The sequence below is a fragment of the Aedes albopictus genome, chromosome 1 (genome assembly GCF_035046485.1).
Source record: "Aedes albopictus strain Foshan chromosome 1, AalbF5, whole genome shotgun sequence".
NCBI lineage: Eukaryota > Metazoa > Arthropoda > Insecta > Diptera > Culicidae > Aedes > Aedes albopictus.
Window position 1 is genome coordinate 289228136 of NC_085136.1, and position 27283 is coordinate 289255418.

A 27283-nucleotide genomic window follows, 5' to 3' on the forward strand; every position below is an offset into this window, starting at 1 on the left:
CCAACCACCACTACGAACGAACACGCACAGGGAGCAAAGAGAAACCGAACCGAACGCGACCACCAGGCTTGATAATCCTCCTCGAAATCAAAAGAGTTTTGCAACATGCTCTAGAGCGGTGTTTTGCTTTTGCCTCGTCGCGAGGGAGCGAACAAACCCCAAACAGAGAGGCAATAAAAACTGAGCGAGGAATAGGGGAACGAAAAAAGAGCCGATGATTATTTCGGGTTTTTGCCTTTCTCGTTCACCTAAGTGAACTGAAAGGCTATATGTTCACTCAAAAAAAAAATTTTCGATAGGAGGCTCGGAGGGTCAAGTCGCATATACCAATCAACTCAGTTCGACGAATTGAGATGATTTCTGTATGTGTGTATGTATGTGTGTCTGTGAACAAAATAAGTTCACTCACTTTTAAGGCACTTCCAATTGGCCGATTTTTCGGATTATAGCTCGAATTGAACCGGAATTTTACCGCATTGTTTGCTATTGAAAATGATTCGGATCGGTCAAGGCGTTTCGGAATTATGGCCAATTTAGTGATCCGGACCAGCATTTTTCACCCGAGCGACAGGTGTAACAGCCTGCTTAAGTTGGTGCGCGACGACCGCCACGACAATAGAAATACACTAGAACTCCAATGGCGCTGTAGTCACTTTCTCTATTAAATTGTTTTAATAACTTTAATTGTAATAAATGACTATTTTTAAGTGTTCATCTTGTAGAGGATCTTTTGCTTTGGTAAACAAAATTTATTTGACACTTCTAGTACCGCTAATGACGCCGTAAGGACGTGGCAAACTAGATGTTAGTCACACGAACAGACGCGACATTGGACTTCTGTGGCTAGTTATTCTAATGCCATGACGGACGCCGCAGCCCGCAGCATACCACGAGAACGAAAGTAAGAGAGAATGTGAGAGAAAACGACGACGACGAAAGAGCGGCGCTAACGTGCTATACATATAAGCAAAAAAAGCCTAGAGTTGTCACCCATCACTAACGAACCACGTATGAGTGTGATGATGGCAACTTATCCTTTTTATCCGTCCCAAATTCTCAAAAATCGTGTTTTGGGACCGTTACTAAACCACGTAGACGTAGACTTTATGGGGCGAAGAGGGTGGGTCTGGCTAAAGTCTACGCTCTATACAAATTTCTAAATTTTTGTATGGAGAAAAGTCTACGAGGGGTGGGGGGGAGGGGTTCTGAAATGGCCAAATTTTGGTATACGTGGTTTATGAACAGCCCCTTCGGAATGACGAATCAGTCGTATACGTCTTATAAGACCGATTGCCCCCCTCCCCCTAAAGTAATACGTCATCGAAATGAGACAACTGGCATGGATACCCAGCGCTTCGACAACGACTCAAACCCACCCGAGTGCATGGGCTGAGTACAAAAAGCGAGATTTTTTCAATGTGTTGTACCAAATACAACAGCGCGATTACTCGAGGGTTAAGAAGGCTCTTGGTGGATGACGACCGCGACGACGGCCGCCGCAGCGCACCACACCACGAGAACGAGAGTAAGAGAGAAACGACGATGACGAAAGAGCGGCGCTGACGTGCTACAGCAGTGATTCCCAAAGTGGGCGAAATCGCCCCCTTGGGGGCGAAAACGACATCGAAGGGAGCGAAAATTTAAGAATTGGAAATGGGGGGGGGGGGGGGGCGAAAAATCCATCAAGGGGGCGATTTTCCACTAATAATTTTATTTAGATCTTGGACACGAATGCCAGATTATTTGGTAAAATGTGTTTAATAAAATATAATAATAATAGTAATTTTATATCATGTACTGATTTATCGACCGTATTATATTAATAACTTCTATCATATCTATCATTTCATTATCCACTTTGATCTCTACTCCCTTATACTAAGAGTGGAAAGAAATCATCAATTTATAATCATTTTATTTAGAGTGATTCTGGTTATTTTTTGAGAGTTTTGTTTTTTTTTGTCAAGAGGGTGTCTTGTTAATAGAATTGTCTGAAACTTGTTCGAATAATTCAGCTTGATTTGAAAAAAAAAATATGTCAATTTGGGATTCAATAGGCTTAATATATCACCCCATGGCGAATAGAACACAGCTACCAAAAATACAATAAGCTTTCCTTCGAATGGGTTTTATTTATTTTCAGAAAAAAATATCTCAACTCAAGTGCAACTATTTCGGAGAAATGTTGATTATTTGATTATGTTCTTTTTCTAAGTCATCAGCCATTAAGTGAAAGAAGCTCAGTTCTCTTCTGAAAAAAAAAACAATTGTTTTTTTTTGTTTTAACACTGCAATGTATTCTAGTTGTGAATATTTTGAAAAAGTCACAGTTTAAAAATGCGAATTATAAAAAAAACCTCTGATTTGAAACAATAAATCTACTTAATGCACTTAATACTCGAATACATATTTGAAATTTTAACATTTATGTAAAAATTAAACATCTCACACTTTTTGATATCTGGTTTAAAAAAAAGGAAGCAATTAAAGAAATAATACTTGTTGATGATCACATGTTTGCAACAATGATTTGATACATTCCTCATGTTATAAAAAATACTAAACTTATCTGTCCTTGATTTGTCTCAGGTGTGAATTCAAAACGCGTTCTTAAAGCTTTCATATATTTCAAGATATAGGAATGCTCTGAAAGTATTTTGAATTTACCAGAGTTTTTCAAGCTTCCTGTTATCTAAGATTTTCTGAGAGAATTTTAAACAATTTATTTTAGCTTTCTATACCTTTCCTATTTCTTTGATTTTACAAATATCGCGTTATTCGAAGATGACATTACGCCTGCATTTGGAAAAATTGCTTAAATTCGTCAAACTACTTGAAAGGTTTTTGTTTACTTTATTTATATTTATTACGGAATCATCTAACTTTCTATTAGGTTTCAATCTTCTTCAAACTTTTAGAATTTCTGTGAGAAAACCAAGACGTTTTTCAAAGCTGAATCCTTCAACTTTCAATCTTCCTTCTTATCTTCGATATTTGAAAATAATTGTATTTAAAAGTCACATTTCCTTAAAATTCACCAAAAAAATGATTCTGAATGTTATTTATTCACGATTTTATATTATAAATTTAAACTGGAAGTTGAATGAAAATATAAAAAATTGTAGGTGCGTCAACACATTTTCAAAAAAATAAAAAAAATACAGTGAAAATAAAAAGGTTTTGTTGAAGTAACCTACAAAATAGACAGAATTTGTAGATTTTATTGCAATTCCAAAATTTCGAAACTTATTTCAAAAAATGCAAACTTTGGAGGGCGAAAATATTTTTCAACAGTTTCAAGGGGGCGATTGCTCCGACAAGTTTGGGAACCATTGTGCTACAGCCTACTGTGGAAACGGGTAGCTTCAGATTCCGCCAGAACGCAACCGTAAGATCTGCAAACTGATTTAAGAGAATTACAAAAGGCTAACCTTATGAAGCAGCAAAAGACATAATCATTTCATACAGTTCCCATGCAGATCATAATGGTTTTCAAAATATTACCTAATATGTAATCGTGCTCTAAGCTTTTTATTAATAATGAGCTCGAAATTCATAATGAACTACATGAGCAGTTCCACCACGTCGGAAGTTTAGCCACATGCCTGCAACAGCTTGTATAAATCAGTTTGTAAAACCAAACCTGTAACCTAAAAGATACCTATATCCGTATGCATCTAGGACATTGGAAATTCTCGATACTTAACATAATTTCAGGCATTTCTCGGAATTTTTAAGGTTTCAGAACTTTTGAATTGTCGCGAATATTCAAAGAAATTTAAAGGAAATTCAAGCTCAGTAATTTAAGGAAACTAATATTCAAAATTACATTTTATTTAAACCACGTGCAAATGCGATTCTACTACAAATTCAGAGTCAAATTAAATTTAGATAAAAAATAAAAATTTCTTGCATTCCTTTAATTGTCAAACTAGGATAACTTTAAACGAATGGACCACATTATATATATGATTTATCTTTTGATCCGGTTCTAGCGATGGCTAGACCCACATTCAACGGCGGCGGCTGATTTGCTGCGTTAAGATCTAATTCGTGCATCACTCTTACGAGTCGACTTCATGTGCAGCAAACGGCTCAAACATCCGTCATCATTTTTCGGAAACGTGATATCAGGGAACGTCCATAAATTTCGTCACGCGAAAATTGCCGATTTTCAAACCCCGTTCCCCCTATGTCACACTTTTTGTATGAGAACTCCAAAGAAATGCTCACACTTTCACACTTTGCTTAAGCCCCCCTCCCCATCAACGCGTGATGTATACGCTCAAGAATTTTTGCCATGTTCCCAAACGTGTAGCTGGCGAACAGGATGCTGTTTAATCATCAAAACAGTCATCATGGAGCATCCATTACGTACGTCACGCTAAAATTGGTAATGTACATCCCCACCCCCTCTCGCACGGGGTTTTCTGTGCGTTTTTACGAGTCAAACTATCCCAAACCCCCCTCCCACTCCAAACGTTACGTTTTTTATGGGTATTCCCTTATATAATTTTTCTTATAAGAGAAATAAATGTTCTTATTGGCCGTTGGGTTTTAAGATGTTTTAAGAGAAAAAATTCTACTCAGTTACTGAGATGGATTTATTTCAAATTATTTTTTTTTCCTGCTCAGTTTCAGTTAGAAGTGAGGCAACTCATTGAGTTGTCTCAGTTTTAACTTAACGGAAATTAAGTAAGAAAATAAAAGTCTTTTCTTTTTCTGAGTAGGACCAACTCAGTGACTGAGTAGAAATTTACCTCGGTGTATGAATGTAGTAAGGCAATGGCACGTCAGGTAACGGTAAGTGATAACGCCAAGTTGCATACATCTGGGCGTTAAATTGGATATTTAAGTAAGACCAACAGTTGGTTGGCCAAGTGGAAATATTTCTGCATGAGTGCACGTGGCACAAGCCCAATGTTCTCTATTCCACAGGTTCGGCCCATCAGACAAAGTGGTATTTGTGATGTGATATTTTTAAAGACTTTAAAAGTGGCGCGAGGAGTTGCTAGGACATATCCTACCCTATCCTACCCACAAAAAATGCTGGGTTGGACAGTCCATTTGTCCTACCCACACTCTTAGAAAAAATCATGTAAATTAAAGCTCACTTGGATGCACATAAGAGGAGCGGCCCGTTTGAGACAAATTTACGTCTTCTATCACAAATAAAGTCGAGCTAGCAATCGCTAGAGCCGAAGCGAGAGATAAAACATACGTATGTAAAAAAACAAACAGAATTTGAAATCTGATCTGCTGATTGAGAGGCACGTACTCTACCTCTCGGCTGTATCTCTGAGTTGCAAAATAAACGATAAATGTAAAACTGTTTCTACCTATCTGGTCAGATAGATTTGTTGACATCTTGTGCGATTGAGTCAAATTTGCCATTCAGTCATGAAATGTTTACGTATGTTGATGGTTTACGTCATGTGTAAATTCCTAATTTTTTAAGAGTGCAGATTTGTGTACTACTAGATCAGCCTCACCGCTGTGTCAAATGTACACAGTTACTTTTCCGGCTCTGGCGCTGTTATGAGAACAAAATTAACAATTATTATTGCACTGATCTATTCCTGATAATGCATGTCATCGTTCAGAGAGAAACTTATTTAACACTCTTAGTAAAAATCATGTAAATTTAAGTTCACTTGGATGCACATAAAAGGAGCGGCCCGTTTGAGACAAATTTACGTCTTATATCACAAATAAAGTCGAGCTAGCAATCGCTAGAGCCCAAACGAGAAATAAAATTTATGCAAGTAAAATAATGAAGCAGATTTGAACTTTGGTCCACTGATTGTGAGGCGCGTACTATACCTGTCGGCTGTATCACCGAATGTGGAGCAAACGATAAATGTAAAACTGTTTCTACCTATCCCGTCAGACAGGTTTGTGACATCTTGTGCAACCAAGTCGAACTTACATGATGGATGTAAAATTGAGTCAAATTTGCCATTCAGTCATGGAACGTTTACGTACGTTGATGGTTTATGTCACGTGTAAATTCCTAATTTTTTAAGAGTGAATAATTTTGAACTTTGCTCCCATACCATGGACTTAATTTGTCACTTGTGTTTTGTTGAAAGAATATTTTATGGCACGAGAAAGGCACCATCACCGCTAGGTGGATTAATAAGGGTTTTTAATGCTATTTTCGCCTCGAGAGTCTTTCTTTGTATGGGAGTGGAACTCGCGAGAGCTTTTTGAGTGTGAGTGGACGTGAGAAACACAACACGCAATTATGAGTGTTGGACGAACTCCTCGCTGCGCGGCAAGCTCGCGCTCGGTGCTGTTGAGGATTTGCGTTGTGATTTCTGAGTTTTATTTTCACTCCTCAGAAAATCGCCAAAATCGCTTCCTCATTTTCTCGCGAGGGAGTTTCTATCAAGCCTGGCGACCACTATTCCTCATCGGTCGGTTGGCTGGCGAAGCATACTGAGTGGAAACCATTATTAAAGAAAATTTCTCACTTGCTGCGGTGAGGCTGAAGATGCGTTAATGATTCAGTGGATTAATTTTTTGCTCAAAACTTGTAAAAACAATCAATTTGTCCATAAGAGAATGGTGGACGTGACTATTATAATCGATTTAATTCAAGTTTATGTCATTTTCGCTGTAATGATGAGATAAAAATCAAGTGTATTCATTGTCGTATACACCGGCGAAGAGAGATATTCAGAGAGCCGCACGGCGCTGAATCGTCGTTTCTCACTCACTTGCTTCAGAAGCATGTTAGCCAATGAAGGCATATAGGGCACTGCATGAAAATCTCTCCTTCTCTTTCACTCTTACAGAAATTTTGTAAACAACAAGGCCACGAAACGTCAAAGTCCCATACAAAATCAAAACAGTGCAGTGCCCTATTGCTACCGCTTTGGGTTCACGCTAACTCACACCGACACAGCGGCTGTGTTGGTCGCTCTCAAATCGACCCTCTTTACACTGAACGAAAACCCCATCCCAAAATCGACTGATTTGTCCGACCATCCAGTCCAAATTAGCAAAATCGTGTTTTCGAATGACGAATCAGTCATACGGCAATCATCCTGAAAACCGGATGACGACCATCTTATTCGTGTATGAGTCGACGCACGCTATGTGAATGAATATTAGTTGCAGAGCGAAGGCAACACAGATGCACCAAATTTATTCATCGATAGCGTAACAAGTTCCTTGTTCGTTATACCCGCGACATTGACGAATTGCGTTGCATGTCTTATTTCTGGACATGACGCATTTTTGAAATGGGTGTTCGCGAGAGCACCCTGGCCACTAAGCAAATCATTTGTGAGAAGGGAAGCGGATATATGATTGATATCAATCGCTAAAAAACAAGGTCGCTCGACCATATGGTCGACATTCCATTTCCATATTGCTGTCATCCGATTTTAGGATGACATCATTCGGTCGGTGGACCATACGGTTTCCGACCGAATGTCGTTAAGGGGCGCGATCGTATCGCCTCTCAGTCGATCTTGGGCGGGGATTTCCGTTCAGTGTACATGCCGCACATTTTGTGTGTTGCATGAGCCTTACTCATTCCTGTGTTGGGGGGGTGAAGGTTCCACCATGTGTGGAAAACACACATTCTGTGGAACGCCTGGAATATGGAATCCGCTTCCATACTTGTTTTTGTTTTGGGAAGTTGAAAAAAAATGCAATTTTCATGATTTTCAGAGATTTTTTCCATCGAATAGCTGAAGCAGTTGGAAATGCGTCAAAAACATTTCCATTTTCATCTGCTTTCCAGCTCTTCGATTGAAAAAATCTCGAAAATCCTCCTCATGTTTACACTTGTCAAACTGTTTGACTGCGGCTCAGGAGACGATTGACTGTTCCGTTTCCACCGAGCCGCACAAAAATGAGTATGAGGCCGGGAAAACATGGAATGTGTGTGTGGCGCGTACACATTTTAAACACATTCGGTCATTTGTGCATGTGTTGCAGCGCTCTGTGCGTTGCCAACACAGCCGCTGTGTCGGTGTGAGTTAGCGTGCTGGGAAGCGCCGGTCAAAGAGGAGCACATTTTGATTCGTCTGAAGGAAAACGCTTCAATTTTCAAGCACTGAAAGTTAATAATGACGGCCACTCAAGAGCAAACTTATGTGTCTCTGACAGATTTTGGGCCGCTGAATCCGAATCCGGGCTCAGATTTGCTCCAGCACGTCACAATTTTGAGCTATACCCCAATTTGTAGCGCAAAATATGCGATTTTGGGCTTTTTTGAGCGCCAGTCATTAAGCATGGAAATATTTTTTTTTAAACAACCAAAAGGTAAATTAGTCAATTAACATCTAAATTAACGACTCATGCAAAATATTTCGTTTTACCAAATCAAATTTGATAGTTTTAAGCGATTTATGTTAGGTACAATATTCCCCATACAAGTCACCCCGATGCAAGTTTGCTTACTTACATAAAATGCTTAAATCTATCAAATTTGATTTGGTAAAACAAAATATTATGCATGAGTCGTTAATTTAGATGTTAATTGACCAATTTACCTTTTGGTTGTTTAAAAAAATATTTCCATGCTTAATGGCAGGCGGTCAAAAAAGCCCAAAATTGCATATTTTGCCCTATAAATTGGGGTATAGCTCAAAATTGTGACGTGCTGGAGCAAATCTGAGCCCGGATTCGGATTCAGCGGCCCAAAATCTGTCAGAGATACATAAGTTTGCTCTTGAGACAGATCAAAAGTTATTTTTTGTTACGCTGTGTTATAGGGGCGTTTCAAGAGTATTTCAAGGGTCTTATGAAAAGGTTTCAAGGGCTACACGTTTAGGATGATTTTATAAGCAATGCAGGAGGTTTAAGAAGGTTTCAGCTGATTTCAGAGGCGTTACGAAGGCGTTCGGAGGGGTCAGGTAAGTTACATGGGGTTCAGAGGGTTTAATGGGGATTCCGGAAGTATTTCAGGAAGTTTCAGAGGGTTTTTTTTAGCGAATTTCGAAAGCGTTATGGAGGTTTCGGAGAGTTTCAGATGCGTTGCCTAGAGTTAGAGGGGATTTTAGAGGGATTGTGGAAGTATTTGAGGAATTTTCAGAGGATTTCCAGAGTTGGGTTACGGCGCTACGAAGGCGTTTTCAGGGGTTTCGGAAGGGTCCCAGGTGCGTTGCATGGGGTTCGAGGGTGTTTTAATGTGATTTTAAAAGCATTTCAAGAGGTTTGTAACCCTCTTTAAAGGCTCCTGATATCCCCTGAAACGTCCTTAAGGTCCAATGAAGCGTTCCTGAAACCCTTAATACTATGTATTGAAACGCCCCTGAAATCTCCGTAATCCCATTTAAACGCCAACAAATCCTGACGGAACACTCTAAAAAAGCTCATGAAATCTTCTTAACAATCCCCTGAAACACCCCTGAAGCAATCCCCCTCTTTAGACTCTCTGGAAATTTCCGGAAAATCCCCTTGGCACCCAGGAGCAAGAACTCTTCTCGCGAATTAAGTTTCCTCAGCCTCATCTTAATGTATGCACCAAATTCCCTCGTTTTACGCCTTTTTTAATTTATGTCCCTCCAGCAAGGGCCATAAAAAGAGGTTCAGTGTATATGTAGCTGTGGTACTTATCCAGTTGACGTCTCAACTAATAATGATAATTCCAAGAGCTTGGCCTACTCATCAATTTGCTAAACTACCACATCTCCTTTTTTCGAAACTTACCATAGTCCGTTAACCGTAATCATTTCCTCACGTTCACTTCGAGAGATAGGTGTTTAAACTACAACCGCTCAAATTTAGGATTAGTAAGTAAAATTAAGTATTAGCCCGGAAAGCAAAACGTTGCAGATCCTTTATCTCGGCTAAACAGAAAACTTCTTACCTGGAGCAATCCATCGTTGAAGTGAACTAGGAAATCTTGTCGCCTAATCCAACGGATTGAATCCACTCCTGAGGCAGTCCACCATTAAGGCGAAACTGGATCCATTTCCTTACTTTTTGGTTTTGATTTTTTATAAAATAACGAAGCAATATTTTCAAAATCGTTTTTCGTGCACATGTAGACTATGGATCAAGGTATCCCCTGAATTTTTTTCCTGGTGGAAAATGGTTTTCGTTGTTACAGAAACCATTTTTAAATGAAATAACACAAAAAAATGATTTTTGCGAAAATGGAAAAAAATTTCCACCACAAAAAAATTCTGAAGATACCTTGATCCATACTCTACATGTGCACGAAAACCGATTTTGAAAACATTGCTTCGTTATTTTATAAAAAATCAAAACCAAAAAAATTAGGAAATCCTTCCAGTTTGGCTTTAAGGTAAACTTAATAATTGTTTCGCCCAACTCAACGGATGGAATCCGTTCCTGGGGTAGTTCCTTGCAAAGGAACTTTTTTTTTCGATTCAGAGAACCGAAGTTCATTGCCAAGGCAACCTCTTGTTTGCCATAATTTTTTCACGTATGATGTCGCATATTGTTGCTACCTCGGCTGAGCAGGAGAGGGTTTCTTCTTGATGATCAGCTCAAGGGTCAGCTTCACTTGCAGCACTTGTACGTCCTTACACGGACAACGCATCTTAATTTTTTCCACTGTCTTGATTTCCAAAATTGCTGAGTCGTTTTGCCAAGCGCCCTGATAACCGTTTCGATGGCTCAGCTACTCATTCAAAGCAAACGGGGGTTCGTTCGTCGCCAATGTGGTACTTATCCAGTTGACGTCTCGGCTAATAATGATAATTCCAAGAGCTCGGCCTACTTATCTATCTGCTAAACTACCACAGTAACCTATATTTTAGATTTTGGGTAGCCATATTGAATTGTTAGCTGGCATCATAGGTTTTATGGTCATCACTTTTGAACTACCAACATCTTCTCCATACCAAATATATATATATATATATATATATATATATATATATATATATATATATATTGCAGGGCTAATAACTGCATTAAGCAGCCGCTATTTTGAATTATTTACGCTGTCTTGGATTTAAGGCCGTCATGTTTAACATTTGACCAACAACGTAGATTTCTGAACTCCTTGGTAGAATTTTGCTCGAATTTCGTCAACCATGTTGAAGATTACGAAATTCAGCGCAATTTGGTGGGGTTTGGTTCAACTTTATATATGGCCAGTTTAACCTGTGCAGGTCTAGATCAATAAAAAAGCCATAACTTTGGAACGCCTCGACCGATCTGGACTGTTTTCAATAGCAAACAATGCGGTGAAATTCCTATTCGGTTCATGGTAAAATCCCAAGAAATGGTCCAACGTGCTTTGATCTCTGATCGAGTATTCCGGTGGCTCTTCTGCGTCTAGTGATGTACAGCATATGATTAACTCGTGGAGCGGATCTGGTGTGATGGTTAGAACACGTGACTATCAACGCCGATGACCTAGGATCGAATCCCACTCCCGACAAACTCACAAACTGTGAGTTCTTCTAGATCACCTAGATTAGCGGAAACGACCCCTGCAAACAGATAGAACTTAAGATTGGTAACTCATGATACATGGAACTGACGACGGTCTCTCAACTCCATTGGGAGCACCCGCATACTTGCCGAGCTACTAAAGGACCGTGGCATCGTAGCGCTGCAGGAGGTGTGTTGGACAGGATTCACAGTAAAAAACGTTTAGTCTACTAGGGCTGCGACAACAGACGCGAGCTTTCATCGTGATGGAAGAATGTGCTGGCTAAGGGTCAAGGGACGATTCCACAACTTCAGCATAATAAACGTGCAGAGGCCTCACTCCAAAAGCACTGGTGATCACAAGGACACATTCTACATGCAGCCCATTTGCGCCCATCTAATGTACGGTACTGCCCGTATAGCTGCCGGCTTAGAGTAGCTCTACGGACCACATGTTCCGGGGGTTAAAAATCCACCAAACATGTAATCCCAATCCAAGGTGCCATGCGACTCGTACTGAGGGATTAAAAGATACTCGATCTTTAACGGAGCCCGTAGCGTGGGTAGATTACCTTTTTGGGTTGCGTTGCGGTGAAAGATCTGCCAAACTAAACCCTAGTCTGAACTGCTTCCAACTATGGAACAGCATGTTTTAGTTATTAAAGGAAAAACTTTGGTCATTATTACATATCATACCTTGTTAAAATGATAGGTCTCGGTTTGGTTCTGGCCGAGATAGATCTTAAAACAAGAAAAACAATGTAATATAGTATTCCTAGTCTTTGTTCACTGGTTTGAGGCAGTTAGGATTTGGGTTCCAATGCATGGTCAATATCAATATCATTTCTTGACTTTTTCGTTAAGGGACCCGCTCTGACTGAAAGAGGAGCATGTTTAAAGTCGGATTAGAATTTATGTTTTTATTCGCGTTTCACATCTCTTTTTGCCACTGTGGTCCGACTGCACAGTTTCTTACATCGATGTCAATGCCCTTTCACTGAAATGACTAGAAGTGAGCGAATGACACAACCAGCAGAGGCTGTTCATGAGCCAAGCATAAAATCTCCGAAACCTAAAAATATCCTGGCGAGGTAGTAAAAGCGACCCGCAAAAATTAGCCTCTCGCTCGTCGTCTTTCTCGTGACTCCGGGGAAATTGTCATCCATGATTTGTATTCCGAGAATTCAGAGGCACCGAAATAAAAACGTATGGGCGCTGTTTGGCAGAAACAAATTTCTGGAACACATGTATTCTACTATGAAGGAGGAAGATCTCACTGCTGCTTTGGACACGCAGTTGAACTTTGTTCAACCGTCGTCGTCGCACGCTATGTCTGAACCAGCAGATTATAAAAATTGGATGTACATCGGGTTTCTTTCCACCAAACATCAGCATTCAAGCTGTATTTTCATTTGCAGAAGGTTTTAAAATATTCTATCGGTGAAAATTTTTCCATACATTTTGTATGGGACAGAAATAAGCCGAAAATGAGAATTTTATGTAAATTTGTATGAAAAACAGCTAAAAAATGAAAAGAATCAAAATTTCCCCAATGAAATATTTTAAAACCTTCTGCAAATGAAAATATAGCATGAATACTGATGTTTGTTGGAAAGAAACCCGATGTACATTCAGTTTTTATAATTTGCTGGTTCAGACATAGCGTGCGTCGTTGCCTGCGTAACGAAACAGAAGAAGGCGGGCTCCCACTTGTGTGTAACTCGGAGAAGCTTTATCCGTTGGGATTGATTTATGTGTCTGTACCGAACAGCTAAGCTTGGCTATAAATAAGTGCGGCTGCCTAAAAGGAGTTTGCCTTCCCGGTGGGACCTTCTGGGTTTGCTCCCTATTAGGGATAAGTATAGGAATAGTCGCATTTTTGGAATTTGGAAGTTTGTTTTCGACTTGGTAACAGGGGAATTTTTTCGAGCTATTTACATTCTTTCCACGGGAACTCACCTCTACGTGATCGTGAGATGTAAGTATACATAGGAACATATGGAAAACACATTTCCATAGCTTTAACAACGAAATGCTTTTCGGGAAACGGTGTCGTTTTGAAACTCGCGAAAGTATTTATTCCGACAGGATCTGGCTATTCTAACAGTTCTTTTCCACGACATGCTTCGCTGAGGAACAGGGGTTTCCAACCATCAATGTATTCCAGAACGCAATACACTAGTGTACGTCAACTTTCAAAGATCACGAAGAATAATTGAATTTCATCTTCAACTACGAGAGTTCAGTTACATTGATAGTCGAGAGAAGTGACGAGCAGGTTTCCAGGTTGAACACCACTGATTTACATAGAACTTGGGTTAGATAGGTGTACGCCACACATGAAACGCTCGGGTTAAAGACGGAGAAGGGCCCCCATTTTGGGCAAATATTTGACATTTTAATGTGCTGCGCTGTTTAGTGGCTGCCGTTCTTGCCGTTCTACTCTGTCGGCGCCATTTCTCTACATTTTTTCCATTCTTTTCAAGTCTGGCAGCTTCCTACCATAGGGTCCAGGTTGTCTAGGGCCGAGAAAAATGCTTCAGTCGGAAAGCACCAGCACCGGCGTTTTTACTACTGCGGCAGCAGCATAGAAATGCTTACTGGTGCCCGGCTTTTGTTTTATTTTCTGATGTATTCAGTATTTAAGCAGAATTTAAAGTTCAAAATTTTACGACTTCACTCGGCACGTGCCAGGCAAAGGGCTGCTATAACGCCGTTAAAACATACACACTCGGTACAGCTTAAAAGTGCTATTTTGGTCGGTAATGATTTATATTTGAACGAATTTGAGAATTGAAATCTATTTGGTACGGCAGAGAAGAATCAATTCATAATGTTTGAACCAACTTAAACATTTTAACCGTTATGTGTCCGACAAACTTTTTGCTTTTTTCTACACTATGCTTTTTAAATTGACGCTGGGTACCCGGTTAACATTGTTATATCCTGTTTATTTTGGCACTTTTCTGCTATAACTCAGCCAATTTTGAACCTATTGACACAATTTTTGGAACGCGATGAGAAACGTATAGTATCTAGCCGTTATTACGAAAAATATAATGAAACATTACAAATGCATATAAAAATACAGGGGATAGACAAAATGATCGGGACAGGCAAAATTTTTACTTCTCAAAAAATGTTCAACTAGCTGTAATTTTTCTAAAATTGCATCAAATATTCTCAAATTTTGACTGTAAGTTCATCAACTAGTTGTATATCAGTGGTTCAAATTTGGAGCAGATCGGGCCATTCTCCACGAAGTTATAAAGATTCTTGAAAAAGGTAAAATTGTCCGATAGCCAACTTTGAGCTGTTAAATCTCCGGATTCAATGAGTCTATCGCAATGAAATTTTGACAATTCATGACTTAAATAATGAACTCTGGACAACATTTGACTTAACATGAAATTTTTAACAAGAGCAAAAGTTATAGCGATTTTATTTTTTCACGGTTTTTTTTAGTAAATTGGTCTGTTTTTAATATGCATTCCATTACTTTTTCAATTTATTGACAGCTATGTTGTTACTTTCCTTCAAAACACATTTATATAGGGAATCGCGCTACTTGGGCGGTGGCTTCTATATTCGTCTGTTTTCCACTATAACTCAGTCAATCTTGAACCAATTGACACAATTCTTGGAATGCGGTGAGATAGGTATAGTATCTACCCGTGTACAAAATTTCAAGTCAATCGGTTCAAAATTGACCGAGTTACAGTGGAAAACAGACGAAAATAACAGACGAAGAAAACCACCGCCCAAGTAGCGCGATACCCTATTAGTCAATTGGAGGGAAATGAAATGAACTATAATTTGCATCTTGAATTTTGAAACGATGTTGATGTTTAGGATAATTTGGTGATTTATTAGAAAAATAATCTAATCGTTATAGTTTTCTTCCGTGTTAAGAATATAAAATTAACTCAATGGTTTTTCATAGCTCATTGTATAAGTCATAAATGGTCAAAATTTCATTGCATTCGGTTCATTGAATCCGGAGATATAACAACTCAAAGTTGGCTATCGGATAATTTTACCTTTTTCAAGAATCTTTATAACTTCGTGGAAAATGGTCCGATGTTTTCCAAATTTGGACCACTGATACACAACTAGTTGATTAACTTACAGTAAAAACCTGAGAATATTTGATGCACTTTTCGAAAAGTTACAGCTAGTTGAACATTTTTTGAGAAGTGGAAATTTGACCTGTCCCGATCATTTTGTCTATCCCCTGTATAATATCTTGTAGCGGAGCTTTACAAATGCGTAATAAATCAGGACAACACACTTGAACAAATACAACAGAGAACATATATTTTGCCCTGTTACCATAGTGGATAACAATTTCCGATGACAGGATGACGAGGTTTCCTAATGTTGTTGGGCCATCAGTCAATCCTGTAATCGTATTTTGTCTGGCAGGTTGCCTTTCGTTCGCAGCATTAGTTGCTTTCATAGCTTGAGTTTTTGTCTAGGAATTTCTTATCCTAAGGGGGCATCCCGATTCGGGTTTCATCACTGAGTTCTATAACTTGAAGTCTGTGCCAGGGAAAGTTTACATCTCTAGCACTTAATCACGACCCGAAATGGCCTGAATGTATGCAATCGAAATAGGATTGCGGGCCTCTATTCTGCCAGAGCCCTATAAATGTGCATTATTGCTAGGGGAACATTCACAAGTTAAAATAGCACATTTATCACAAACATAAAACTTGTAATACCGTATACAAAATTTCAAGTCAATTAGATTGGAATTGACAGAGTTATAGCAAAGAGTGCCCAAAACACCGGCCGCTGCCCAAGTGGTTCACTACCCTACTTTTGAGTAAACCGATCGAGAATCGAACCCGATTTTCAAGAAAATTGAGATTTTTTTATATATGAAAAGTTGGTTACTCCATGAGTAATTGGAAGCTACATTCATGACATCACTGATGTTAAGGATTAAAGCATCAGTGGTGTCATGAATGTAGCTTCAAATATAAAAAAACCGATTTTATTGAAAAAGAAAAAAAAAAAATAATTCTTTACGGATCTTTTTAACTGCTAAGCAAAAAAAAAAATCTCCGGCAGCGGGAATCTTTCTAAAATTCCTTCGGAAATTCCTAAAAAAAATACTCCAGATATTCCTGTAAAAAATCTGTCAGAGATTCTTCCAGAAACTCTTTAGGGGTTTGTCAGTAAGTCTATCAAAAATTTCTTCACAAATTTCTCCAGAGATTCTTTTAGGAATTTCGCTTAGCAAACTTCCAGGATTTTTGCTAAGAATTCGTCTAGAAAAACTTCCAGTTCTTTCATGAATTTCTTCAAAACGTCCTCCAGAGATCCATTTAAAAGTTGTCTGGGGTTTCCTCATAATATTTATTCAAAAAATTCTTCAGCGATTCCTCTAAATAATACTTGAGAGATAACTTTGGAAATTCTTCTATTTTGTCTTTATTTCCGGTAAATCTATCGAATGTTGGTTCAGAGTTTCTTCCTAGGATTGCTTCGAGAAATTATGCTCCGATTCTTTAAAAAATATCCAAAGATCCATTTGGAAATTGTTTGATAAATTGCTTTGTAAATACCTCCAGGAATTTCTTCTCAAGAATACTTCAGGAAACCTTCCATGGATTTCCTCAGAAATTCCTTCACGCATTTGGTTAGCAAATCTTACTTACAGGAATAATTCCTCCAGAGAAGTATCATGAAAAAATCTTTAGAAGAATTCCGGGATGAATTGGGAGAACTTTTGGTCAAATTCCTGGAGAAATTTCAAGAGGAATTCCTGGAGAAATCCCTGGAGGAATTCCTGGAAAAATCCCTGAAGCAATTCCTAAGGGAATGTCTGGGGGAAATTCTGGAGGAACTTCTGGACATATTCCTGGCATAATCTCCGGAGAAACACCTGGTGGAATCCCTGGAGAAATTCCTGGACGAATGCCTAGAGTATCCGTGGAGGATTTTCTGCAGAAATACCTGGATGAAGCTCTGAAAGAATCTCTGGAGGAATTCCAGGAGAAATCCCTCGAAGACTCACTGCAGAAACTTCTGGATAAATTCCCGGTGCAAACTCTGGAAGAAATCCTTAAGGAATCCCTTGATGAATTCTAGGAGGATTCCCTGGAGGAGTTCTGAAAGGAATCCCTGGAGAAATTTCAGGAGAAACCTCTTGAGAAATTCCGGGAGGAATCCTTAGAGAAATTCTTAGAAGAATCCCTGGGGAATTGTTGGGAAAATCCCTGAAGAAATCTCTAGAGGAATTGAGCGATGAATCCCTGAAAAAAATTCTGAAGAAATTCCTAGTGAATTTTATGGAGAAACTCCCAGAGGATTTCCGTTGGAATACCAGGAAGAATTTTTGTAGGAATATCTGGATGAATTAATGGAGGAATCATCGTAGGAATTCCTGGAGGAATCTCTGGAAGAATCTTTAGAGGAATCCCTGAAGGAGTTCTTGGTTATTTTCTGGAAGAATTCCTGGTGGAATTTCTGGAGCAATCCGTGAAATAATTCCTGAAGGAATCTCTGTCTGGAGGAATCCCTTGGACAGAAATTCCTGGATAAATTCCTGGAGGAAACCCTGGAAGAAATGCCGGAGGAATCCCTAGAAGAAAAATCTGGAGGAAAAACTAAAGAAATTCTTGCAAATTTCCTGGGGAGATTCGTGGAAGAATTGCTGTAGGCATTTCCAAAGTAATTTCTGGAGGAATTCCTGGATAAACTCCTGGGAAAATTCTTGGGTATTCTGGTATTCTTGGGTATTGTGGAGGTATTCTTTTGGGAATTCCCTGGGGAAATACCTGGAGGAATGCCTCTAGGAATACCTGGATTAATTCTTGTATAAATTCCGGTAGCAATTCTTGGGAGCATTTTACAAAGAATCTCTGGAGGAATTCTTGAAATAATACCTGTATAAGCTCCGGGAGGAGGTTTTCCTGGAAAAAATCATGGAGAAATTGCCGTAGTTATTTCTGCAGGAACTGCTGAAGGAATTTCTGGAGGAATCTCTGGAGGAATTTCCGCAGGAATTCCTAGGATAATTCCTGGTGGATTTCTGGAGAAATTCCTGATTGAAATTCTGGAGGAATGCCTGATCCCAATAAAAATCTCTGAAGAAATGCCTGGAGGTATTTCTTAACGAATTCCTGGAGGAATTTCTAGAGTAATCCCTAGAGGACTCCCTAGAAGAACTCCCGAAGGAATGCTTGCAGGAGCCCCTGGAGAAATTCCTAGAGAAATGCCTGTAAGAATTTCTTGTGGAATCTCTAGAAAAATCCCTTGAGAAATCTCAAGAGGAAATCCTGGAGGAATCTCTGAAGAAATTCCTAGAGAAATTTCTGGAGGTATTTCTGGAGGATTTTCTTGAAGAATCACCGGAGAACTTTCAGTTAGACTTCCTGGAGGAATTCCTGAAGGAGTTCCTGGAGGAATCCCTGGTGAAATCTGTAGAGAAATTCCTTGAGGTATCTCTGGAGAAATTTTTAGAGGAATTCTTGGGTGATATCTAAAGGAATCCCTGCAAATTCCATGCGAAATCCTTGGAGGAATCCTTGCCCAAGTAATATTTTGATGGTCTATTAGTCTTATAGCAGTTTTTAAAACCGCTATTAAGCCTAATAGCCTTTATTTTGGTTTTATTATGGTTCTAAGAACATTTTCTGTTCTATTTAACTAGAAAACGTTACTTGGGTGGAGAAATCCCTGGAGGAATTTTTGAAGGAATTTCTGGAGGAATCTCTGAAGGAATTTCTTGAAGAATCACTGCGAACTGCAGAACTTCCTGGAAGAATCCCTGGAGGAATTCCTTGAGGAATGCCTGGTGAAATCTTTTGAGGGATTTCTTGAGGTATCTCTTGAGGAATACCTGGAGGAATCTCTCGAGGAATTCCTATAGGAATCTGTAGAGATTTTTTTCCAGAACGAATCCCTATAATTTTTTTTAGATGAATCTCTGAAGGAATTCACAGAAGAATCTTGGAACGATTTCTGAAGAAATTTCTAGAGGAATTATTTGAGAAATTCTTAAAGCAAGTCCAGGAAGAACTCCAACGATAAATTTTTGAGGGAATCCCAGAAGTTTCTAAAGAAATCCCATTAGGAAGTATTGTAGAAATTGCAGTAATTCTTGAGGAAATCCTAAAGGAATCCTAAAAAGAGTACGTAGAGAAACTCTTGGAGGAATCCCTGTAGCAGTTTCTGAAGAAACCCCTGGAGGAATCTCGGAAGGCTGGGGAATCTTTAAACATTTCCTGGAGGAGTTTCTGAAAGAATTCCTGAAGGAATCCGAAGACTTTCCAGACATTAGTCTTTCAATCCCTTAAGATTTTGGCTTAGTATTGCATTGGAAAATCTCCAGGGGATTCCTTAATAAATTACACCAGGTTTTCTCCAAGAAAGTGTTCAGGGATTTATACAGAAATTTTCCTTGGAGTGGCATTTGAAATTTATCGAGAGATTCTTTCATAATGTCTTCCACGAATTGCGTAAAAAATATCTTAAAAAACTCCTTGATCGCATAAGGGATAAATCATTTTTCGTACGTTGTGAGATAAAAAAAAAAGGTTTGTGATAAAACGACCTTTCGACCATGGCGAAGGTATGGAAACTTCTGAACTTTATTTTGCCACATTGATACATGGATGGATCTTACTCTAGAGACATCTACATTTTGGACGTATAGCGCTATTTTGATAGGGTGGTACACTTGCGACAATACTCCTTAATGATTTTTTTGTGTTCTTCGGAAATTCTTTGCGAAATTTCTCCAAGATTTCATCAAGAAATTCCCCTAAGATTCTGTAAGAGATTTCTTCAGAAATTCTATGAGACATTCCAATAGATGTTTCAAAGGCTCATTCAGAAAATCTTCCATGGTTTGCATGAATTAATTTTGAAAATTTTCTTAGCATTCGTTAAAAAAAATCTTGAGGGTTTCTTTAGGAAAAATGTGCAAGGATTACTTCAGAAATCCTTCCTTGAATTTCTGCGGAATTTCTTCACAAAATTCCTCCTGAATTTCCTTAAGAAATATCCCAATTTACGCTCAAAACAGGGGGAGCGTAAACTGGGGGAATGTAACTTGGAGGGAGCGCTATTTGGGAATTAGTGCGTGAATCATGGGAGCGTTTTTTCAATTTTAGGATTAGTATGGAAAGATCGAAATTGCATATATTTTTTTAGCCTGTAAAAATGTTCTCAGTTATTTAGTAAATCAATAATTTAGCAGTTTTGCTTAGTTCAGAGGTTCCCAACCTACGGTACTGGGCCAAGCAAATTTCTCAAGAATCGAAGGTGTAAGGATGGAGTAAAAAGGGTTTTGTGGATTCAGGGACTTCAGGGAGAACAAGTAGTTGTGAAGCAAAAATCAGTAGTTCCCAATTTGGGGTCACTGTTCAGAAGAATTTCTCAAGAACCAAAATTGCTAGGAAGAAATTCAAATGTTTTTTTCGGACAGATCATCTCAAGGATCAGTATCTCTATGTTGAAAAAAAAAACACTGGTTTGTCACGGGTCATATGAAAATCTTGAGAACCACAAATGTGACAGCAAAACGATTTTTTTTTTCGGATTCTACGCCTTTGGATCAACTTACTTGAATATTATCCAGTGGTTCTCAATATGACGCCACAGGCCACGGGAGCTACTGAAGCACCGGAAGTGCCAGAGAGTAGTGCAAATGTTTTTCGGATTGTTCATCTTATTTTTATCGATTCACGGCCCACGGAGCTCTGATTACAATATAGTTGTGTTGCAAAACTCAGAAGTCTCCAATCTTTGTTCAAGGGCTTCAAGAATTTTGCACGTACAAAAAGTGCTAGGAAGAAGTGAAAATGATGTTTTGGATTGATCGTCTCAAGAAGGAGTATCTGCAGTATAGATGTGTTGCAAATATCAGTGGTTTCAATTTATGGTCACGAACCACGCAAGTTTCTCAGGGGGTTCCAAGCGAAGTTCCGGGAGATCTTGGGAGTGTTTCAGGGGACCGCAGGGTCATTTTAAGAAGTTTTAGGGGTCTCAGGGGATCTTGGGGCGTTTCAGGGGCTTGAGGGGTTTGAGAGAGATCTCATAAGGCCTAATGGGCGCTTAAGGAGAACGAGGGGCTTCTAAATGGCCAAAATTTGGTCTAAGTGGTCTATGAATAGATCCATACTAGTTTACTATACGCTAAATAGTCCGTGACCTATGCTAGGGAATCACTGCGCTTTGTAACACTTCTTTGCAAGATGTGATCTTTGGGGACTCTTTTCTCGGATTTTGAGAAATTAACATGGCCCGTCACCTATGCTTGAGAACTACTGATCTGTGCAACACAACTTTATTGTAATACATGTAGTGTACCTGCTCCTCGAGAAGCAGTGTTGAGGTACCGCTGGCAACCTTGTAGTAACTGCACTATCACAGCGATACAACGAAACGTCAGAACAGCGAGAGGTAGACTATCAATCACTTCAGGAACGCTTTCAGAAATAAATCCAAGATTTTTTTCAGAACTTACTCTACCCGAGCAGAGGAGAATACCAAGTTAATAACTACGAAATCACATAACCTGTTTTTATATCTTGTTTTGTTATTATTAAATTATCAAGGCGTAGCTTTTCCATAACAAATTTTGTTGGTCAATTTCATTGTGTTATAATCAAGCTATTGATATATATTACCTAAATTACATTTAAATAACATGTTTTGTTGTACTATTGATCAACTTATCAGCAATAATACAACAGTAACAAATTTTGAAATCACAGCAACAATTCGACGATTATGACCTGTCCCTTTGTGTTGTTCCATTTTTGTATTCAGGTTAGAAGGGAATTTCTCAACGACTCCTTTTAAGAATTCCTTAAATAATTTTCGGATAAGCACTTGGAAGTTCTGGAGGAACCTTTCGATAAATCCCTGGAGAAGTCTTCAAGAGAACTCCTGGCGCAATTTTCTTAGAAATTCCTAAGGTAATTCTTCTAAGCAATGTTTAGAATTCTTGGCAAAATCTTTTGAAAAACACCTGGAGAAACATTCGGAAAAACTCCTGATGAAATCCTCAAAGAAATTTTCAGAGAAATTTTAAGATGAACTTCAGGACTAATGATCACAGGAAATTCTGAAGAAATTCTTGAAAAGATTATATGCAGGATTCTGGAGGAAAGTCTTTGAAAATGCATTAAAGTTTCCGTCGAAGAACTCTCGGAGAAACTTCTGGAATATTTTTGAAGTAATGTATGAAAAAGTTTATGATCAAATCTGTCGACGAATTACTGGAAGAATTTTATGACAAAGTCACTTGACAAACACAAAGGGAGTTTTTGACGGAATTCTTAGAGAAATAAATAGAGGAATTTTATAAAAAAAATATTGCAAAGATTTCTAGTGAAAGTCCAGTAAGAATCATCAGAGGAAGTTCAAGAGAAATAATAGCAAAATTTTGGCGGAATCCTTGTAGAATTTAAGAGGAATATTCGACATAATTCTAGAATCCAGGGAAAATCGGAGGAATTAAAACAAAATTTCCAGAAAAGTTGTAATAATCTGTACAATATTTCCAATATCGCAAAAAATTTCTGCAAAACTGTTGAGCATTCTAAAAAATCTTCAGTTGCTACAAAAGTCACAAATTGCTATCGACGATCAAACTTTTTCAAATACGTGCTGAAAAAATCAACTTTTCGCAACTCGTTACATAAATAACTATTTCGATATGTTTATAATTTTTAAATTTTTAATAGTTTTTTTTTGTTTGTTCCTTATTTATTTTTGTCCCCCCCCCCCTCGTACCTGATGAGAGGTCTCGGACATAAAAGAATAAAATTGGCATCGGCATAAGTATAATAACTTATTTAGTAACGAGTTTGATATCACAGCAAATTCTGCTCTCCGATTACTATCAATAACATATTAATATCAAAATTGGTTATGGAAATATTTTCCGAATTCACTGTTACTAAGTTGTTATTGAAACTAACAAAACAAGTTATTAAAATGGTTTTCCAGGAACATTTTTTTGTTATGGAATTTGTTATTTTGCCGCTTATGACAGACAAGTTTATAACACAATATGTTATGGTAATAACTTGAAAATAATCGATTTCATTATTCAGTTATTTTGCTAAAATAACACAGCTCTTTCATTCAGTTTAAGTAGCAGAAAACTTCCAGAATTTTTTCCAGGAATTCACTGGAATAATCCAAAACAATGTGTTGTCGCAACATCGTCAGGGATTCCGCCATAAATTCCATCATGATATCTCTCAGTGGTTCCAACACGGAATTTCTTAAGAAATACACAGAGATTTCTACAGGAGTTCCACCTGGTTGGGGATGGGATGCGTCACGAAATTTATAATTAAAAATAGGGATTTTTGTACATAAATTAAGTCAGAGCATCAATGAGGCAAATGATTTCACTAGAACAAGTTTTGCGGCCAATGGGATTCCCACAGTTCCCAAAGAGTCCAAAAAGGGATCCCCAAGTGGCTTCAGGGGCGTTTCAGAGGGTTGTTTCAGGGAAGTTCAGGAGCTTTCAGAGGCACTCCAGAGAGATTCAGGGGGCTTCAGGAACATTTAAAGGGCCTTCCGAGAGCTTGAAGGAGGAGGGGTTTCAGGAACCTTTACAGGATATTGCAAGGGCAATTCAAATGGGTTATGTTGAATTTAAGGGCATTTCAATGGGATTTTTGACGTTTAGGAGCGTTTCAAGGCATACCAGGGGCGTTCAGGGCTTTCAAGGTTTTTTTTTTCTGGAGGGGTTTTAGAAGTTTATGGGTGTTCACGGGGTATTTCGAAGAAATTACTAGGATTTCAGGAGCGTTCCAATAATATGAAGCGTCCCATGGACCCTCTGGAACCCCCCTGAAACCCCCTGAGACTCCATGAGCACCGCAGAGAACCCCATGAATCGCTATTGTGACCACGAAGTATTCCCTAAACCCTGAGACCCCCTGAAGCACCTTTAAGACCCACTACAGCACCCATGGAATGCCCTGTAACTTCATAAAATGCACCTCAGACATCCAAGTACCCCTGAAACCCCCGGAGACCCCTAACATTCTCTAGAACGCCCCTGAAGCTCCCCCGAGATCCCCTTGAGCCCTCTTAGAGCCTTCAACGCCCCTGAGACTCCCTGGGACCCCCTTAAAATGCCCTGAAATCTCCTGATACCTCGTGAGACTCTCAGAAACACTACTGAATCCATAAGGGACTTCCGTGGAACCCCCTGAAACCCCTTGAACCAGTAATCAACAAAACTTTTCAGACATTTTCAAAATGGGAGAAGCGGGAAAAAACGGAATCATGAAAGAAAATTGATTACTTCGGAGTATTAAAAGTTAGAAGTCCTCAGTGAACACATTTAGTAGGAAGTGGAATGATTAATAGGGTAAGTGTACCAGCCATGGCCATTAGTGAAAATTTAGGAAGTTTCAAGTATAGACCTCTCATGAAAGTTTTATTAGCAAGAATTCAATGTATCTTGTCATTAAAACTCTTGAAATGATGCAAAATTTGGAATTATCGCAAATCACCACTATGACCAAATAGGGAACCACATGGTGATAACTGGTACACCCAGCCTACTATTGGTGAACCTATAAGGAGAATCAGGCATGGGTACAGTGCCTGGATCCTGTAGCAGGTACCAACAATACTCACAACTAAACAACTCGGATTTGACGGCTACGCAGTCTTGATAAATCAAATCGATTTGTTATCTTACCCGACGTTTCGACACTTTGGATGGTGTCTCCTTCAGGGGAAAGATTTGTTTTTCGTTTTTTTTTTGTGTTTTTTTTTGTTCTGTGTGAGTATGTAATTTGTTCAGCTCAATAGCATTCAAAATATCACTTACCTCCATGGAGAAACGTGAACATGTTAACAATGAGCAGTGCTGGCAGGAACAGTCGAACCACTTTCTGAACACCGCCGGTTGTGATCGCCGTACAGTTTGTACCGTGCGGCCGCATTGAACGTTCGGATCTTCGTCGACAACTTCCTCGTCGGAGCAGCCGTTCCTCTCCGGAGCCGTCTTCGTTGCAACTATCTTCATAACTGCTACTGCTACCTGACTGTTTTGACTGTTGTTGACCACCAGCCACTTCTGGAGGCCGTAGCTCTCGGCTTCGTTTAGGTCGTCGCAATGTTGCCGACGTGGCACTGAGTGAGAAATGATTGCTACTGCTGTCGTTGCCGTTGCCGTTGCCATTGCCGCTGAGCACGGACGTGGATGACGACACGAGGATGACCAGCAGCAGTTGGAGTAGTCGTACGGCCGTGGCCAGCTCGATCGCAAACGGCAGCGACTTCGTCTTCGTCGCGGTACTGAACTGATGATTACTATGGCAGCGTTCGGTTGTTTCTTCTTGTTCGTCGGGTTCCGGTCGGACAGCAGGGCCACTATGGCGGCGGTGGCAAGCACTAGTCTTCTTAACAATAGAGTTCGTGTTATCAAAAGTGTTACCGTTAAACGTATGAATCTGTTTAGTGTTACTTGATTGGAAGCATTCATGGTTGTTGTTGTTGTTGTTATCTTGGCTGCTGCATAACTTCGGCGCTGAAGCGCTTTTATGCCTTCCTGGTCGCCGGCAGTGTCGAGTCGCCAGCCTTCCGATGGAGGTCTTGACCAACAGTGCTGACCAGGGATGTTTAGAGTAGAAAAGATTGCCTTTGCGAGTAACAGCCACCACAGATCGGACGGTAGCAGAGCCGCTACCGGGTACACTTCGCCGGTGCTGGCTGCGTCCGAGTCGACGCAGGTGGACTGGGCAAGTCGAGCGTCTGAGATCCGGTCGTCCACTGGGCCATCGGGAAGGTCCACACCGGCCGCACCGATGCTGCCATTGTGTTCGCTGTTTGACGAAATTCGACGTGGGAATGCAGCTGTAGCGGTCGCTTTCGAAGGTTTTGGCGAGGGCGGTCGCCGGTACTGCACAGAGGGTTCTGCTATCGTATGCCGAGTCGTTGCATTCGCTAGTGCCTCGTGCGAGAAGGTCTTGTTCTGTGCTAGAATGGCGCGGGCATGTCCTCTCGATGAATGATACTTCTGAGGCCATGCTGTGCCCTGGAATTGGAAAGAGAAATAAATATTTTTTAGAAGAGGTTTCCCATATAGGTATTTTGATAAAACTGAGGTGTGGAACCCTTTCGTCATGAGGACCTATTTTACATAATTATGGGCACTTTCCCCTATATCTAAACCGAATTCATATCAATTGACATGCATTTTTGTATACTATTCTAAGTCAAAGTGCAAAAAAATAAAGCTGAGTTCACTGGAGCAAAGTTTAACGACAAAATGATAGTTTCCTTATGTGCGAATATATTAAGCTTTATGGCACAAACTGCATAGATCTGGATAAATGCACAGCACTTTTATTTAGCATACCCTTTTAACAAGTGAATTTATAGTGGTTTAATGATAAAGTTCTAAGCTCAGGATACTCGATTTTTCTAAGAGAAAACCAGGATTCGAACATACCGATTATCCATTTTCGTTAAAGTTCTGAAAGGAACTTTCACCACACATATGGGCCAAGAAGCTTTCATTTGATATCCTTAAATCAAGCTCATATCATACTCAACATTAGTAGCTTTCGCTCTCGGGAAGCATATGCTCCCTTCTCTCCGAAGAGAAAAGTTCCTTCGCTCTGTTATCTATAGCCAACCGTGTGATTCTAGAGAGGGTGGTGATTCGCAAAGCATCCCCTCGTAAAGCTTTGGACCACAACGGAAGCTGCGAAGATATCTGTAAGCATTTGCTCGTGTGCGAACACTTGCATTCGCACGTTTTGATAAGGAATGATGAAAGTAAAAACTTCTTACATAATGGGGCACGTTCGGTGTAGTACTAGATTTGTAGTAATGAGCTGAATTTTTGTATGGTGAGAAGGTCAGTTCTCTGTTTCTGCAGTTAAATGTTACAAAAAGCGTGGGTATTATG

General features: G+C 39.4%; 1 protein-coding gene across 16 annotated transcripts in view; it reads right to left on the reverse strand.

Annotated features, from left to right (window-relative positions):
• The window catches only part of LOC109408324 (cubilin), a 649214-nt gene that overhangs the window by 486495 nt on the left and 135436 nt on the right, over positions 1 to 27283 (reverse strand). For all 16 annotated transcript variants that reach the window (XM_029860374.2, XM_029860375.2, XM_029860373.2 and 13 more), the window contains exon 4: positions 25196 to 26404. In XM_029860374.2, coding sequence (XP_029716234.2) covers positions 25196 to 26396 — 1201 coding nt within the window. In that variant the 5' untranslated portion in view covers positions 26397 to 26404. The remainder of the gene's footprint in view (positions 1 to 25195; positions 26405 to 27283) is intronic.